The sequence below is a fragment of the Aplysia californica genome, unplaced genomic scaffold (assembly GCF_000002075.1).
Source record: "Aplysia californica isolate F4 #8 unplaced genomic scaffold, AplCal3.0 scaffold00437, whole genome shotgun sequence".
NCBI classification, from domain to species: Eukaryota; Metazoa; Mollusca; class Gastropoda; order Aplysiida; family Aplysiidae; genus Aplysia; species Aplysia californica.
Window position 1 is genome coordinate 258,883 of NW_004797707.1, and position 17,355 is coordinate 276,237.

At 41.0% G+C, this 17,355-nt stretch overlaps 1 protein-coding gene across 1 annotated transcript; it reads left to right on the forward strand.

Annotated features, from left to right (window-relative positions):
• The first annotated feature begins 528 nt into the window (after window positions 1–528).
• LOC101852345 (histone-lysine N-methyltransferase PRDM9) lies at window positions 529–15,279 on the forward strand. Its single transcript, XM_035971440.1, has 9 exons — window positions 529–721; window positions 2,729–2,875; window positions 3,525–3,616; window positions 5,128–5,266; window positions 8,104–8,180; window positions 9,304–9,517; window positions 10,160–10,395; window positions 11,352–11,472; window positions 13,329–15,279. Exons 1-9 carry the CDS (start codon window positions 577–579, stop codon window positions 14,954–14,956), a joined length of 2,799 nt encoding a protein of 932 aa, XP_035827333.1. The 5' UTR covers window positions 529–576; the 3' UTR covers window positions 14,957–15,279.
• The last annotated feature ends 2,076 nt before the right edge of the window (window positions 15,280–17,355 follow it).

Genomic DNA, 17,355 nt, shown 5'->3' on the forward strand with positions numbered 1-17,355 from the left:
GGAGATACCCTCATAAATGTCTCCTTTTCTCTTACTGTAGATTCTAATTACCTGAGGCATTAGGAAACACTTGCTATGCAACCTAGGCACGTCAACATCTTATATAATCAATTGTTCAAAGAGTAATCACTCTTAGATCATCTTTTATGAACATTTTTTGGAGCCAAAATTATGAAGCATTGTTTCAGTCATTTTGAAACCATTGTCAGAGGTTTTGAAAATGGTTTTGTCTGCTGGTCATACCACAAGCGGATAGCTAGAGAACGACAACTAAATCTAGATTAGCATCTAGATATCGATCTAAATGCCACTCCACTTCGAAAACTGTGCTAAAAATGGAAGGACAAGCCTAGATCTAGGAATAGATATCTAGTCTAGCTTGTGAACAAAGAACAGATGGGATTCTCATTGAGTTCAAATAGCTGAAATAAAAACTCTGAGTGTTGTTAACAAAAAATAGGAAATCAACCCTAATTTGGCGATTGTCAAAATTGGGACGGAAACAGGTTAAAGAAATTTTGCCTTATATGAAATCTTCATTTTTCACCTCAGTCTACTCCTTTGTGATCAGTCAAGATGAGTCATCTTCCGGCACATTTGGACAACTTACCATGCTCCATTAAGGAGTTCTTCACGCCCGAGGAGTATTTGAAAATTCCACAATATGAAAGGATCCATTTGACGAACATGAGACAAAACTTTGAAGCTTTACGAAAGTACGGTAAGTGAATTCCAACGCACCCAAGTACATGGTAACTAGCCTAATCCACATACAGACCTCGGGTTACCCCTGGGGCTGGGCCACTGACTGAAGTGTCTTCAGGCCATTCCCAAAGAGGGGGGAGGGTGGACATTTCTTGTTCTAATGCGCAGTAGAATTGTAAATGGGCTGATCCAACAATGTCATGCTCACAACTGTGCCTGAACTACAACAGGGAACTGCTGCTTTTTCTTTCCTAATCCTTACTATCGTCATTTTCCTCTACTTCTTTTGCATGACTTGTGACCCGCTATTACCAGGGTGCCTTGATAATCGAAGCAGACTTTGTGCTGTTGAAGCTAGAGAGGTGAGCAGAGTAAGTCTGATTCCCTGTAAGGACTTCTCTGTTGACATCCACCCCTTGGCGCTCATATGACGTTATGCAATTGCGAGCGCCGTAAAACCTTTACTAAAACTAAAAACTAATGACCTCGAGTCTCTTCGTATGTGATGATGTTAGACGCGTGTGTGGGGTGCTCAGTGCTCAGGGGCATCATCGGACATAGCCTAGATCCTGCAGGTGTGTGTGTGGGGGGGGGGGGGGATGACAGCAGCAGACCTCCTCTGGTAGTTTAATATGATCCTTGCAGTCTTTCTTGTGAATTTCTTTTAGGGTGAAGACGAGTCGACTCTAGTAACGTTTTTTAAAATAATTTTTAAGAATTAAAGTTTCTATTTTCTTCTCTTTTTTTTTGGTTTAAAAAGTTTGACTCATTATTTTAAAGTAGAAATTTGCTTGCTCCGTATACCAGACACTACCAACAAAAATCTAGCCTATTCCATCTAGATCTATCAAAAATTCAGCAGACAGTCTTTTTTTGTATTACATCTTCTCTTCATTCCGTGAAAATTTCATGAAGATTGGATGAAAAATAAGTTAAAGTGCACTTCCATTAGTTAAGCAGTTAACAGACAGTTGAGGGGGGGGGGGGGGGGGGGCTTTTGGTTGGTCCTACCTCATAATGTATTTCCTTCTGTTGTTTCTGTCTGTCATCTTGTTTTCACCTTACACTAGATAACTGCTATCGTGTCAATGTCTTGCTCTTTACTACTCAGGTGAATAAGTGTGGATACTGCCAATCAAGAGAAGAGTACAACTTTCCAATTGTGTAAAAAAATCTAGTCTTTGAGTCGTAACGTTTTTTCTTTCACGTGAGTAATTTAAGTAGTCCTGAAAGTAAGTCATAATACAGAAGTAACATTTTGGCGCTTGAAATAGTGTTCACACTACACAGCACCAACATCAAAAAATAGAAAATTTGCATTTTCTTTCACGACCATGTTGCGAATTTCCTAATTCTTTGTTTTCTAATGAAGTTTAGATCTTTGATAAAAACTTCGGTAAAATTTGATCCTTCTCACCCTCAAAAAGATAGCAGGTTTAACTCAACATCAGAGAAATCGAGCCATCAGCATGTTCCAAGCGTTTCTGCTGTTGCCAGGACACCCAACGTCGACAGATAAGCTCTAGCCCAAGGTCCAGAACTCCCCATTGATGGATTCAAACCATGGTCATTCACACTGTACTTCAGCATGGTAGCAACTCAGCAATCAAGGGGCCCCATTTCAGAGTGAATAGGTGGAAAAAAAATGGAGATGAACAATAAGGTTGACTTGCAAAATCAATTTGTTCACTGTCCCATATTATGATTAAATGCAATAATTTTACTTCTTTTGGTGTGCTAGATAAGAAAGCCCAGCGGAAACATCACAAGACAGTCACTGCAGTGGAACCGACGAGGCTGGGGTAGGCCACGGGAAACAAGGAGGAGATGCGTGGAAAGGGACATGAGAGAGGTGAAGCTCACTTTGAACGACCTTGGAAGGATGGCTCAGGACATAGATAAATGGAAGGAGCTTGTATGTGACCTATCCCCTGCCAGGGGTGAAAGGCATTGATTATGATGATGGTGTGCGAGGCGCATATAAACACAAGCTGACCTTTTCATTTATGATTTTGCATCACAGGTCTTCCTGTTCAGCCCCCAGAATTCATGGTACGGCTCAAGTCCCAGAGGCAAAAGCTGGCATTGATGGTGCCAGTTGACGACTTTTCTTCAGAAGGCTCAGACTCCGAGTGGACACCAGCTGCAGAGATGCCCAAACTGCCTACCAGTAAGACAATCAATTACTGTCACGTCAGTGCGGGTTTGCTTTTTGCTTTTTTTGTTGGTTTTTATTTATTCTTTCTTTCTTTCTTTCTTTTTTTTTTGGGGGGGGGGGGGGGGATAATATTGTGCTGTTCACATTGAGTTCTCCAATACAATCTTCTCTCTAACCTTAGGGTTGGAAAAAGTAGAACACGTGTGTTTGATGCTTTTTTTTCAAAATACTTTCAGATATCAGTTCTGAAAAGGAAAGTCGCTATACAAACAATATTGATAACAAAGTCATTTGGAGAGATCTTTACTAAACATTTCTGACATTGATATTGCAGATCTGCTCTGAATAATTAATTTGAGTCTATTGAATGCTACAGAAAAAGTGAGTGAAGGGTTTGGAGGAGGGTCGCTTATCCAGTGTCCTTCATCTTGGTCTGGACTTTGCCTGTACATGATAACTGTTTTTGTTCTGAAAAGTTAACAGCTGTGTAATAATCGATTCAGGTACCATCCTATAAGTTCGCGAAGAAATACCTCTAACTGTAGGTCTTACCCTCTTAATGTTTCTCATATGCATGCTTTGTCTCACTGATAGTTTTGTTCCTCTGTCTTAGGGCCTGCTAATGCCAATGGGTTTTGTTTTATTTTCATGTGTCACTCAGAGCGAAAGAGTAAACCGTTTTTCCCTCTCCGACCGATGTTCTCTGAACCAAGTGCTCAAAAGAAAAAGAAGCAGACGTCTTCTGTCCCAAAGGTACGAGTTCATACTCTTAATATATTCATATATTATTCTTAAGGTATATTTTAAAAGTTCATATTTTTAATGTATTCTTAAGGTATGTATCCATACTGCTGATGTGTTTTAAAAGCATGTGTTCATACTTTCTGTAAAAATGATAACAGTGGATTCTATAATTTTATGTACCGGTATGTAATATACATTTTCTTCCCTACTTGGGTCTGTGAGCTTAACAATTTATTGCTGTTCCTGAACAGAACTCGTGTCTATACAATGGCCCCTGTCTTTGAACACACCGCATAGGAACCAAGTCCACCTCAGAACTCACTTTTATTGGGATACTGAATCGTCTCTATGATTTTTGTACCTTAAAACCGTTCTGAAAATAAATATCCGCCAAAGAACCTGGTTTGAAATAGGGATATATAACATTTTTTGAGCTTGCATAATATAGGCTCTCTTCGAGTCCATAACAATACATGAGCTGTTGTTGTTGTTGTTGTTTTCGAATCCCTTTAGCTGCGAGCATTTCGCTCTGGGCAGCGCAATGCCTCCCTCAAGTAATCACATTTCCTTGTCGTCTGGTCAACGCCAGAGTAGAGCAGTCTGTAGGTGTGTGTAAGAGCCTGCGTCAAAGAACTGCCAGGTTTGGGCAGTGAAGATGTTCAACGTTCTCCTCGTGGTAGTCACAGTGTTTGCAATGGGGTTCCCACATGGGGTTAATTCTGTTTATGTGCTTGTTGGTGTGTAAGTGTCCTGTGCGGGCTCTGAAGATCAAAGTCTCATCGGCACTACATAAGAGATGTGAAGGGTCTTTGGGGTTTTGTTTGTCCAAGTACCCGAAGAGAGATTTTCTTGTTTCTGCGTTGGCCCATCTGCTTAGCCGCTCGTCTCCAATACGTGAGCTAGATCTATACTGTCAGGAAGTTTAAGCACTGTTTGGGGATGCGGGGGAGGGAAAGTGTGGGCATTCTCACCCCCTCCCTCCGCTTGTTTCAAAAAGCACTGCGGACTCAAGCGCTTCGACTCCTCAATAGACCCAGCCAAAGGAAGGGATGCCATGCAGTAACTGATAATAATGCGAAGTTATTTTCGATAAAGAAGAAAACAGATGGAAAGAGGGTTGGGGTAAAGGGAGACGATTAGCAGACGGCGCAACCTGATCCCTGCATACATACTTCATCATCATCAGTCTTTTTCAGCCTGTAGGGGAGTATAGCCCACAAAAGAAAATGCCTAAAAACATTCTTTGCAAGTGTAAGTACAGTGTGAGCATGTATTTTTATTTTAAGGACATTTTTTTGTTTCTCTAGAAGAGCGGCCAATCTTGTAACAATCTTTGATATCAAAGCACTGTGAAGTAATTGCCGAAATATGTTTTAATATTAGATCTATACTGTCGGAATCTCTGTAGGAGATTTCTTGCCTTTTTCTTGAAAAAAAAGATTAATAAGGTCCTCCCCCCCCCCCCCCCCCCCGCTCATTTATTCAGTGTCCTTTTATTCTTTGTACTGATTTATACATAGAAAAAGAGGAGACCCTCAGTTCCTCCAATGGATCAATCAGAGGATGACAGCAGTTCTGAGTCTCACGTGTATCCCTTGAGGAAGAAGAGGATGACTTGCTACATGGCCCTAGCCATACCTGATGACGATGATTTTCTTTGTAAGGATTTTTGCTCTAAAATGTCAAGTATGATTGAAACAAAATGTGGGTTTTTTTATTTTTTTTTTATGTAAGCTTCATCTTCATGTTCAATTAGTCTATACTTTTAGCAGTGCTGGGTGGTACAGGCGAAATTGAGTTCCGGTACTTTATCTGTGCAGACAGACACCTGTGTCTCCCCGCGACACCCCAGGGTACAAGCGGAAGAAAAAAGTAAAGAAAGTAAGTTATCTGTCGAGTACCGCCAGTTCCGGTACTGGGTATACATGACGTCAGAAACTCTGCACATCCAGTGCACCCCCGGGGCGGTGCCACTGACTGAAGTGTCCTTAGGCCATTCCCAAAGGAGGGACATTTCTCGTTCATGCACAGTGGAATTGTAAATGGGCTAATTCATCAATGTCACGCTCGTAACTGTGCCTGATCTACAACAGGGAACTGCTGCTTTTTCTTTCCTAATCCTTACTATTGTCATTTTTCCTCTACTTCTTTTGTATGTTTGTCACACTCTTGTGACCCGCTATTTCGGGGGTGCCTTGAAAGTCGAAACAGACTTTGTGCTGTTGAAGCGAGAGAGGTGAGCGGAGAAAGTCCGATTCCCTGAAAGGACTTCTCTGTTGACATCCACCCCTTGGCGCGCTCACATGATTTTATGCAGTTGCGAGTGCCGTAAAACCTCTACTAAGTAATAATAAAACACATCCAGTGCTGTGACTGCTGCATTTTGTCCATCGGTCACACTCACTCCCAGCCTATCGCATTATGTGTTGATGATTTTTAAAAACAAATTCTAGGAGATAGGGAGAGGAGGGGAGGGACAAGGGAGTCAAATACTATCAAACGCGATCTACGTCAGACTTATGAGAGACAAGCCGGAACACAGAATCCCTTTGAAATGTGCCGCCTTGCGTGGTTAAACTTTGCGAGCAAATTATATATTTAAAAATTAATTTTGAGCTTAAATCTGATTTCATTTTCGGAATCAGCGTATCAAAATCAGAAAATTTGTTCGTGATGCGCCTGGTTTTATGCGATATTTATTCTGAACTTGAACAAACACAATTTTACTTTTACTTGGTTTTTTACTTTGAACTTGATGGCATGTATCAAGGTCACCTTGTACTTTGTGCTGTGCATCTAGCGTCACAGCTTCTACACATTCTACACATTGCACAGTAACTGGGACTTCTGTTCCAAGGGCACATACCTCGCTGTGTTATCGTGTCAGCACCTTCCCAGAGCTGGTGCTGCTTATGGAGATCCTGAATTCACCCCCCCCCCCTTAAAGAGAATGTCTATGGAGCGGAGGCGTTTCAGCATATCATATCATGTTGTTTCCTTGTGTGTTTATGCATGAATGCATGAACATAATTTGTGTTGCTTTTAAGGACATTTTTATGTGTCTCTAGTCAAGGTTGCTTGGATTTTTTTCAGTCAGCACTCACATCTACTTGGTTACCATTTGTGTCACGATACGGTGGAATCAGGCGCTCGTCAATTTGTAGGCACATGGAGTTATTGGTATCCTCTTTAACGGCTGGTGGGGCACCTAGAAATCGTGTTTGGGGGTCAAATTTTGTAAATTGGGTTTATTACATATTATAGTACCTGGACACTTCCTGAACAATATCCAGAAACGTATGTAAGCCTTGCTACACCCTAAAGCTGTGTTTTTTTGTCAGGTTTTTCGGCGAAAGCACATGTCGTCTAGCCTTTTTTTTACCTGTATCGGCTGTTTTCTCACAATTTTATTTTTTCACATATTATCCCATTTTTCTGCTGTTTCTTATTCAATTTTAATGTAACTTTCACAGGATACCAACAACACCTAGATCTAAATTTTGGCTTGTTGAATTTTTGATTAATGTAGTTTTTTATTTATAGGCTTAGCATGAATTTTCCTTTTTTTTTTGCAACATCTCAATTGTAAATGCCATAAAATAAAAACAGAAGCATATATAAAAAATTCAACAAGCCAAATTTAAGAGCTACATATGTACTGTTGGCATGCCAAATTAGAAATGAATCGGTTAATAAATAAGGAAATAAAATGGGATTGAAAAAGGTATACAAAATCCAATATGGACGCCGTTTCCATAGCAACCGATTCACAATATACTTTTTGAACTATTGATTTCAAATCCCCAATAACACACGATATCCCACAGCAAATATCGGCACTCTAGGCCTTGTAATAGCCAAAATAGACCTCAGGTGCCCCACCAGTCCTTAAAGTTTGTTCATTTGTCTTGCTTTTGATGAAAAAAGTACACATATATTTGAGTAGAAGTGGAGATATTTGCCATTAAAAGAGGTGGGGATCACCTGTACCTGTTGTCGGGTAAAATTAGCGAGAAAATGGTCGCCAAAATGTGGTGGCCTTCAAGGCTTGAATATCTTGGAAACTGCGATTTTTTTGTGCTTTTACATTTATTTTCATTAAAAATCCACTCAGAAACGTTTTCTTAAATGGACAAAGATGTTGATCCGAAATAAACAAAATAATTGATAAAAATTCCCGACAAGCAGTCAGAAAATGTTGGGCTCTTCTATTTGATTGTTTTGAATTGAAGTGCACCTGATTTCACCACAATGCCACTCAAATGGGTTTTTTTTATGGACATAAAAGGATATGAGCACCGCCCCCCCCAAAAAAAAAAACAAAAAAAAAACATTTTAAAATGTAAAAGTGAACAATTGCCCAGCAGGGGAAGATGTCGTTTTTTAATTCCATTATTTTGATGAGTGCCTGGGTTCACCATGGTGCCTCACAGTCATTTTAATTTACTTTTCAGCCTGTAAAGTGATCTAACATTTTTTAAACTCTTGTTCGCCAGACTGTGAGGAATGCAACTTTGAGTATGATGGAGACTGCCCCGAGCACGGACCCTTGCTGATTGTGGCTGATGCTCAGGTATGATTTGCTGTCATGTTTGTTTCTGTTTGTTTTTGAAGTAGAGAAAAGCACATCGACACAGGGAGAAGGCAAAGCAGAATCAGATGAACAGAAACATGAGCGAGGGACAGAGATGAAGGATGATGTACCAGTGGCGCCCTCCAGTCTCCCGCTCTGTTTGTTTGTTGTACAAAAGAGACGCACATTAACTTAATGAAAATGGTCATTTTAGTTCCGGGGGAAAGCAAGGTAGACAGACAGAAACAGAAAGTTTTATTTGCAATAAAATTATTTTGCTCATATCGTAAATTACGTATTTAATCGCGCGTATTTTTAAAAAATCTGCCATGGTCTTTTCGTTACATAACGTTTATTATTGACTATGGTTCTTGGGACTTTTTTTTACCCCAAACTTTAATTTTTCGGAGGATTTTGAGGGAATTCCAGTTTTGTCATGAAGTGGTTGGCAGGTATGAGTTTGAAGTACTGTAGGTGACAAAATTTTCGATTTTATAGTTCATCTCTTCAATAAGAGTGAACCTCGGACAAGTTTATTGAGGATGTAAGAAATAGGTCCCTTTCATAGTTCAGAGGAACAAAATAATTATGAGAACGGTATTTTGTGATGCCACTTATTCTCGTGTTGTCAGTGTTAAAACCGAAAAAACTTTGAGCAGAGAAAACTAAAAATTGTGCAATACCCCCCCCCCCCCCCGGGGGGCGGTACCACTGACTGAAGTATCTTCAGGCCACTCCCAAACGGGGGACATTTCTTGGTCTAATGTCTAATGCACAGTAGAATTGTAAATGGGCTGATCCAACTATGTCGTGCTCATAACTGTGCCTGAACTACAACAGGGAACTGCTGCTTTTTCTTTCCTAACCCTTACTATCGTCATTTTCCTCACTTCTTTTGTATGTTTGTCACTCTCTTGTGACCCACTATTTCTGGGGTGCTTTGATAGTCGAAGCAGAGTTTGTGTTGTTGAAGCTAGAGAGGTGAGCAGAATAAGTCTGATTCCCTGTAAGGACTTCTCTGTTGACATCCTCCCCTTGGCGCTCATATGACCTTATGCAGTTGCGAGCACCGTAAAACCTCTTCTTAGACTAAGAAAGTGTGCGATCTTCCCATGTGTTCCAGGTGCCTGAGGGCATTAATAAAGGGACACATTCCCAGTATTCTTCCAAGACTTTACCTGAGGGACTTATCATAAAGAGGTCAACAATTCCTGGAGCTGGCCTTGGTGTTTTCGCTGTCAAAGATTTCCCATCAAGGACAAGATTTGGTCCTTACGGAGGGAAGAAAGTGAAGGATGAAGCAACTGCACACCTGTCGGGATATTGTTGGCAAGTGAGTATACATACCTTTCTGTGTGCTTAAAGCATAGCTATCATTTCTCCTCAAAGTGCCAGATCTGAAACAGACATAACTCAGGGGTCTTTAGATTAGGCTGTGTTGGTCTTGTCAGGATTATAAAAGCATCATGGAGCAGGGGAACCAGGCGCTTGTCAGTTTTTAGGGCATATGGAGTTATTGTACACCGATAAAGCCGGTTCATTTGCCGTGCTTTTGATGGAAACAATACCTTTCTGTCTTGAATAAAGGTCGAGATACATGTATTTGTAATTGAAGAGGTGGATTCATCGGTGTCAGGTAGAATTGGCGAGAAAATGGCCGCTAAAGTGTGGTGTTTTCCAAAGCTATAGTGCCCTTGGGAACTGTAAGTTTACATTTGTTGTGTGTGTTTGCGGAAGCGTGTCAGTAAAAGCCACGTACATTGTATGAATGTGTTTTCCAATAGGCATCAGAGGTAATAAGACCAAAACAAACAAATGGATCAAAATTGCCCAACAATCGGAGAACTGTGTGTGTATATACACTAGATTCTAGATAGTCAAGTCATTTGGAAATATGATGTAGATCTACCGGTCCGTATATCTCTTTGACTGTGATCACATTGATCATTGAGCATTTTCTAGAATATGGAAATATGCAGCAGAAGTGCATTTACTTTTGTTACATGATATTAATGTATCATATATTTTCTCACAGATATTCGAAGATGAAAAACCGTCCCATTTTGTAGACGCCAGTGACCCTGCCTGTTCCAACTGGATGCGATTTGTGAACTGTGCCAGATCGGAGGAGGAGCAGTGTGTGACTGCGTACCAGTACAAGGGAGAGATTTATTACCGCTCTCACAGGCCCATCCCTGCTGGCACAGAAATACTGGTAGCTATTTCATAATTCGGGATTTTGTTCTGGGTGTTTATGTATGGCTCAGTGTATATTTTTGGTGGTGTCAGTGGTCTAGTGGTTAGGCTGACGGGCTTGTGACTGAAAGGTCATGGGTTGGAATCCAGCAGTGGTCTGACGTTGTGGCCTTGAAAGACATTTTAGTAGGTGGTTGGCGGGTGCTCTGGTGTTGTTTGCTCCTTCTTTCCTATCGAACATCTATCTCCTTATCTCCCCTCCTTCTGTTTTGTGTTTGTTACTCTCTTGTAACACCTCTAATCCTCGGCACTCATATGACCTTGTTGTGTTGCAAGTGCCGTAAAACAAAAAAACAAAAAACAAAGACATTTACATAAGCTGTCCTCATTTCACGCTGGTGGAAATGGGTACCGGCTAGGCAGTGAAAGATCTTTATCTTTAGTGTTTAGGCACTAAGTCTGCTTCTGGCACAAGTTCACAGTGGCATTGGTTACACCATTAAAAAGCAGTTCATGTACCTAAGTTTGAGGCAACATGTTCATTACAGAAACTTTCTTTTTCGGGTTTGTGTGGAGTGCGTTGTTTGGAAATTCTCTTCGAATTAAATGCTCCAACTATGATCTGGCATCATTTTGTTGTGCTATCGGCCTTGATACCATTCCCCCATAAGTTAGTCTTGGTAAAAATCTTTCACCTTGCTCATTACTCACATACACATAACCAAAGTTTTTGAAGAAATTTTTCGAAATGATTTGTCAGAAAAATGAACCTTGATGCTCATGTTGCAGCCCAAAAGATGCCCCCCCCCCCACCCCCTTGAAAATTCAGTTAGCAGCAACGTCCTTCTAACAGCAACCAAGGCTTTCTTCCCAAGGGGGTTGCTGTAAGGTGGACACCATTGTATTATTGAATATTTTGTCCCATGCATATTTATATCCGTTTTATCCCCCCCCCCCCCCCCACATACAAATCAGGTTTACTACGGTGACAGCTATGCCCGAGACCTAGGCATTCAAGTCCAGAAAGTTGGCAGACTGGTCAGGGCTCAAACTGAGCCGAAAGAATTCATTCGAGGCCCCCTCGGGGAAGCTGACGGTGAGTTTTATGAGATCTTGTCTTTAATACTCATGACCCCATGCAAAGGCATTTATTTAAAGCAGTTTGGTAAAATTATATTATTTTATTATTTTCTATCCTGTTTAGCTTATCAATTTTTTTTTCGCACATATTAAACTTTGTGCACTTTGATATTTTCCCCCATTCCATGGACAACATTACACCTCGTCAAGGCTTTTGTCTTATCTCCTCTGTCCTGATGGATAGTCTACATAGTCGTCATCAGGTTGTGGATCTTTCTCTTTGCCTTCCAGTAGGATAGAGAGGGTGAGGGTCCTATGTTTACACATACTTTTGTGATACCCACATTGTGTACACCCTATGACCTCCTATCAGTTCAGCCACCAAGAGTTGAACAGATAAAGGTAGTATAGTATGTGAAGCTTGTTTTTCAAAATATGACGAGATGTATTAATGGTCTTGGGCTCAAAACTTAAATGGAAAGAGAGTTAATAATTGAACAGACTAATGGACCTATTGTAGTGAGGACCAGATTTGTTCTCCACTTTTAGCTCATAAATTTACTAAAAGTGTTGGGGTATTTTAATGTAAATCAGACTGACTTCTTCTTTCATGACCACCATTTTGTTAATAAAAAGATTTCAGTTCTCTTTGACTTCAAAAATGTGTGCATGTAGGAGCCCTTGGCTTTCCTTTCGTGGGTATCTTTAAATTTCATTGTAATATTATTATGTATTGATGTTATGACCACCACCACTCCCCCCCCAGGGCAGTGCCTCTGACTGAAGTGTCTTTAGGCCATTCCCAAAGGGGGGACATTTCTCGTTCAAGCATAGTAGAATTGTAAATGGGCTGACTCATGTCACGCTCATAACTGTGCCTGATCTACAACAGGGAACTGCTGCTTTTTCTTTCCTGATCCTTACTATTGTCATTTTCCTCTACTTCTTTTGTATGTTTGTCACTCTCTTGTGACCTGCTATTTTGGGTTGCCTTGATAGTCGAAGCAGACCTTGTGCTGTTGAAGCTAGAGAGGTGAGCAGTCTAAGTCTGATTCCCTGTAAAGACTTCTCTGTTGACACCCACCTCTTGGCGCTCATAATGATATGACCCCATGCAGTTGCGAGCGCCGTAAAACCCTCTACTATATGGGAAAAAAGATGTTATGACCATGTGTTTTCTTTTCCTTTGCGCTCTGTTTTTGGTAATTAAGGGTTAACTATTTTAGCGGCAACAGTTCGCTTGCCAGTATTGGCTGTTTTTTGATTGGACTGGGAAAATAATACATGTATAGTCAGCTTACATTGTATAACAGGTTTATGCTGAACTAAGAAACAAAGTGGGTGGTTGACGGATGCTCTGGTGTGGTTTGCTTTTTCTTTCCTATCCAACATCTGTCGTCCTTATCTCTCCTCCTTCTTTTTTGTGTTTGTTACTCTCTTGTAACACCTCTAATCGTCAGCACTGATATGACCTTATTGTGTTGCGAGTGTCGTAAAACTCTTACTAAAACTAACACAAAGAAACAATAGTGAATATAATTGTTGTGGTCCATTCACTTGTCTTACTTTTGGGGAGTGGGGGTGAAAATTATGAACATAGATCTAATGTTTTCCCATCTACAATAATGAACATAATGTTTTCCCATCTACAATTATGAACATAATGCTTTCCCATCTACAATTATGAACATAATGCTTTCCAATGTACAATAATGAACATAATGCTTTCCCGTTTACAAACACTGAAAGTTTTTCAGAATCCTCGGGTAAATGCCCTGGAGCTTCTGTTTTCTCTAAAGAGAACACTTAACTGCAAAAGTATTCTTTTAGTTTACCGTAAACTTGTGGGTTTTTTAAATTTTCTTTCTCCAGGTGTGTTCTCTTGCCGCTACTGTCCACTGGCCTTCAGTCATCGGGATATGCGAGAAAATCACACTCGGAAAAGGCATAGACACTTGACACATTTCCGTTTCGAGATAGAACAAAATGTTCATCTAAGAAAAATGAATGAGCTTCGTGAAGCAACCTCTGGGGATACCTGCGCTGGTGGGAAGGACAATAGTTTCTATCATAATGAAACTGATGATAAGCAAATGTGTTTGGAAAGGCCACGTTGTGGATCTGACGTGGATTCTGGGAAATGTGACTCGGTTGTTGAGCAAAAAGGTATTGTTTGTGTGGAGACATCAAATGCATGTAAAATTATTTTTAGTAAAGCACAGGAGATGCCTGAAGGCGAAAACTGTCATCAAAACCCGACGGCCAGGTCTGGAGTGGGTTGTGAAAATGGACAGTTGGAGAAATGTAGTTCCAAAGTCAAAACCTCATGTACTCTGCCTATAGTAGGTTCATTCAACTGTTTGGAGCCTGCACGCACAGGGTCAGAGGAACAAGCATACAGTGGAGAAGTTGAGGTTCGTCATCCTCAGGTAACTAGCCCCATGGATCTGGAAAAGAGACTCAAGGGAGATAGGTCATACAGGTGTGAGGTTTGTGGTGCTGGGTTTACACAGAGTAGAGACCTACAGAAGCACAAAAGAACACACACGGGAGAAAAGCCTTACAGTTGTGAAGTTTGTGGTGCAGGGTTTACACAGTATGGCAACCTACAGAGTCACAAAAGAACACACACGGGAGAAAAGCCTTACAAGTGTGAAGTTTGTGGTGCAAGGTTTGCACAGTATGGCAACCTACAGAGTCACAAAAGAACACACACGGGAGAAAAGCCTTACAAGTGTGAAGTTTGTGGTGCAGGGTTTGCACGGAGTGGCGACCTACAGAGTCACAAAAGAACACACACGGGAGAAAAGCCTTATAAGTGTGAAGTTTGTGGTGCAGGGTTTGCACACAGTGGCCACCTACAGAGTCACAAAAGAACACACACGGGAGAAAGGCCTTACAAGTGTGAAGTTTGTGGTGCAGGGTTTGCACACAGTGGCCACCTACAGCGTCACAAAAGAACACACACGGGAGAAAAGCCTTACAAGTGTGAAGTTTGTGGTGCAGGGTTTACACAGTATGGCAACCTACAGAGTCACAAAAGAACACACACGGGAGAAAAGCCTTACAAGTGTGAAGTTTGTGGTGCAGGGTTTACACAGTATGGCAACCTACAGAGTCACAAAAGAACACACACGGGAGAAAAGCCTTATAAGTGTGAAGTTTGTGGTGCAGGGTTTGCACACAGTGGCCACCTACAGAGTCACAAAAGAACACACACGGGAGAAAGGCCTTACAAGTGTGAAGTTTGTGGTGCAGGGTTTGCACACAGTGGCCACCTACAGCGTCACAAAAGAACACACACGGGAGAAAAGCCTTACAAGTGTGAAGTTTGTGGTGCAGGGTTTACACAGTATGGCAACCTACAGAGTCACAAAAGAACACACACGGGAGAAAAGCCTTACAAGTGTGAAGTTTGTGGTGCAAGGTTTGCATGGAGCAACCTGCTAAAGAGGCACAAATGTACACACAGAGCAAAAGCCCTCATGATTAAAGCATAATTTCTTGTTGTCTTTGTTTTTGCTTGGTTTGCAAATGTGTAATACAAGCTTTTACAGAAGCTAGATTTTATTTAATGACAAAATTAGCTGCTTTAGAAGCAAGTAGTCAACAAACAGCTTGTGTCTATTTTGACTTTTCCCCTCTGGCAATGTTATGTTCCTGACCTTGACCAGTATGGTAGATAGGTGAAATTTCCGTTTGTTTAGTGTGGGGAAAAGTCTATAGATCTAGTTCTACATTACATTGTTGTATATAAAGCACATTGTTGTTGGTTTGTTTTGGTTAGTGTTTTTACGGCACTGGCAACTGCATAAGGTCATATGAGCGCGCGGGACACACCTAATATTTTCAGTTGGTAGGAAATTTGGAATTTTGCCCGGGTGGCGGCCGAAGCCTACTCTTATCGATTTTAGACCACCAAGGGATCTTTAACGTGCGCAACTTGCACACGGGCCCTCCGAGATTTTTCGCCCTTGTCCGAGAAGGCTAGGTGTAGATCTTTCCTACCAGAAGATCAGGGGTGTGGCAGAAAGACAGCAGTAAGGAGGAGCCAAGGAGTAACAGTAGAAAGGCTGCAGAAAGAGTCAAGAGCCCAGAGGGGGGCAAAGGAGGTGAGGGGGTGGGGGCAGAAAGTGGAGACGAAAGCAGACAACAGAATATTGCTAGAGAGCAGGAAAGGAGATGAAAGGAGACAATTTTTAGTGAAGAAAATTTGTCTGTCGCTACCCGGATTCGAACCCGGGACCTTTTGAATGAGAGGCCAACATCTTGTCCTCTAGGCCACGAGAGCCCCCATAAAGCACAATAATATCAAAGTGAAAGTCGTTGCTAACGAAAAGATTTCTACGTCCTGTCGATACTGCTATGTGATTGTTTGACTAGATCTTTCTCTAATAAGAAGAATAAAGGGGGAAAAGTGGGTAGATGAGTTACAAAATGTGGATATTTTTAGTTATTTTTTCTATTAAAAAAAAAATATTTTATCTTACTTTATTTATTTATTTATTTAATTATTTTTTTTGGGTTGGGGTAGGTTATTCTAAGAAACAAATAAATGCAGATATCAAGTTCTCCAAACTGGGATTACTTGGGTGTGGTGACTTGCAAATTTAACGTCCATGTCTGAGAAGTCCGAAAGTGGTCTATGGTGGAGAGATCTAATGATTAGAGGATTACACCCTTTGGTCAAATAAACTATTGTTTCTGTAACTGTTAATGCTTTACGCCCCCATTCACACAAGTTACACTATGATGTGGGTGGTTGGCGGGTGCTCTGGTGTGGTTTGCTCCTTCTATCCTATCAAACATCTATCATCCTTATCTCCTCTCCTTCTATTTTTTGTTTGTTACTCTCTTTTAGCACCTCTAATCTTCGGCACTTATATGACCTTATTGTGTTGCAAATGCAGTAAAATACTTACCGTACTAACACTAAAACCAAATAAGTAGGCAGGCAGCTTTGATCTTACTAGTCAAGGCCAATCTGGGCTGAGATGGATGCGATGTCCCAGCAGACAGGCGGAGATACTCCATAAAAAACCCTCCCAACACAGGAATCGAACTCAGGCTTACTTTGTGAGATGGTGAAGTGCCTAATGACTACACCACAGACGTAGATATACGATATACTCGTTTCTTGTTTCATATTTCTCTTCAACAGTAAGCTTGTAAAGCATATTTCTCTTTTCCCTCCCCCCCCCCCCCCCCCCCCACACACTACACTCGTGAATACAACACACACACACACACGACTCACTAAAACACACTTGAATTGAAGACATATGCAGGATTTCATTTGTGTGGCTACATTGAGAAAGAATGGCTAAATATAATATACAGCATATTCCGGCATTCCGGTTTGTTCAAGAACTGTAGGCCTTTCTATCAGTAGTGACGGGAGAAAAAAAAACCCGTCGTTTCTCGCTGGGAGTGTTTCTGAGAGTTCGTGCGATGAAAGTGGAAGTCAAAACGGAGAAATGTGAGGCAGCTTGGTGGAATCAGGCTCTCGTCAATTTTTGGGCATGTAGAGGTATTGGTATCATCTTAAACTTAAGCTTCTTCACTTGTCTTTATTTGGATGGAAAAAGTATCCATTTATCTTGAATACAAGTCGAGATATTTGAGAAAGAAGGAGGTGGGGGTCACTTGTTTTCAGAGGTAAAATTAGTGAGAAAATGGCCGCCAAAGATTAGTTATTTCCTTAGCTTAAGAGTCCGTGGTAACTGAAAATTTACATTTTTTGTGCCTTTATTCAACGTTTTTCAGAAAAATCCACACAGAAATGAGTTCTTTAATGAGTATGAAAGGTGTTGAGCCCAAAAAACAAAAATTTGATAAAAATTCACAAACCAGTGGAAGAATGCAAGTTTCTTCACTTTGATTATTTTGACGAGAGCCT

Coding starts and splice junctions, on each gene's coding strand:
- LOC101852345 (XM_035971440.1), top strand. CDS start 577: ATGAGTCATCTTCCGGCACATTTGGACAACTTACCATGCTCCATTAAG. Junction 2,876..3,524: donor GATGCCCAAACTGCCTACCA/GTAAGACAATCA, acceptor TGTGTCACTCAG/AGCGAAAGAGTAAACCGTTT. Junction 3,617..5,127: donor AGACGTCTTCTGTCCCAAAG/GTACGAGTTCAT, acceptor ATTTATACATAG/AAAAAGAGGAGACCCTCAGT.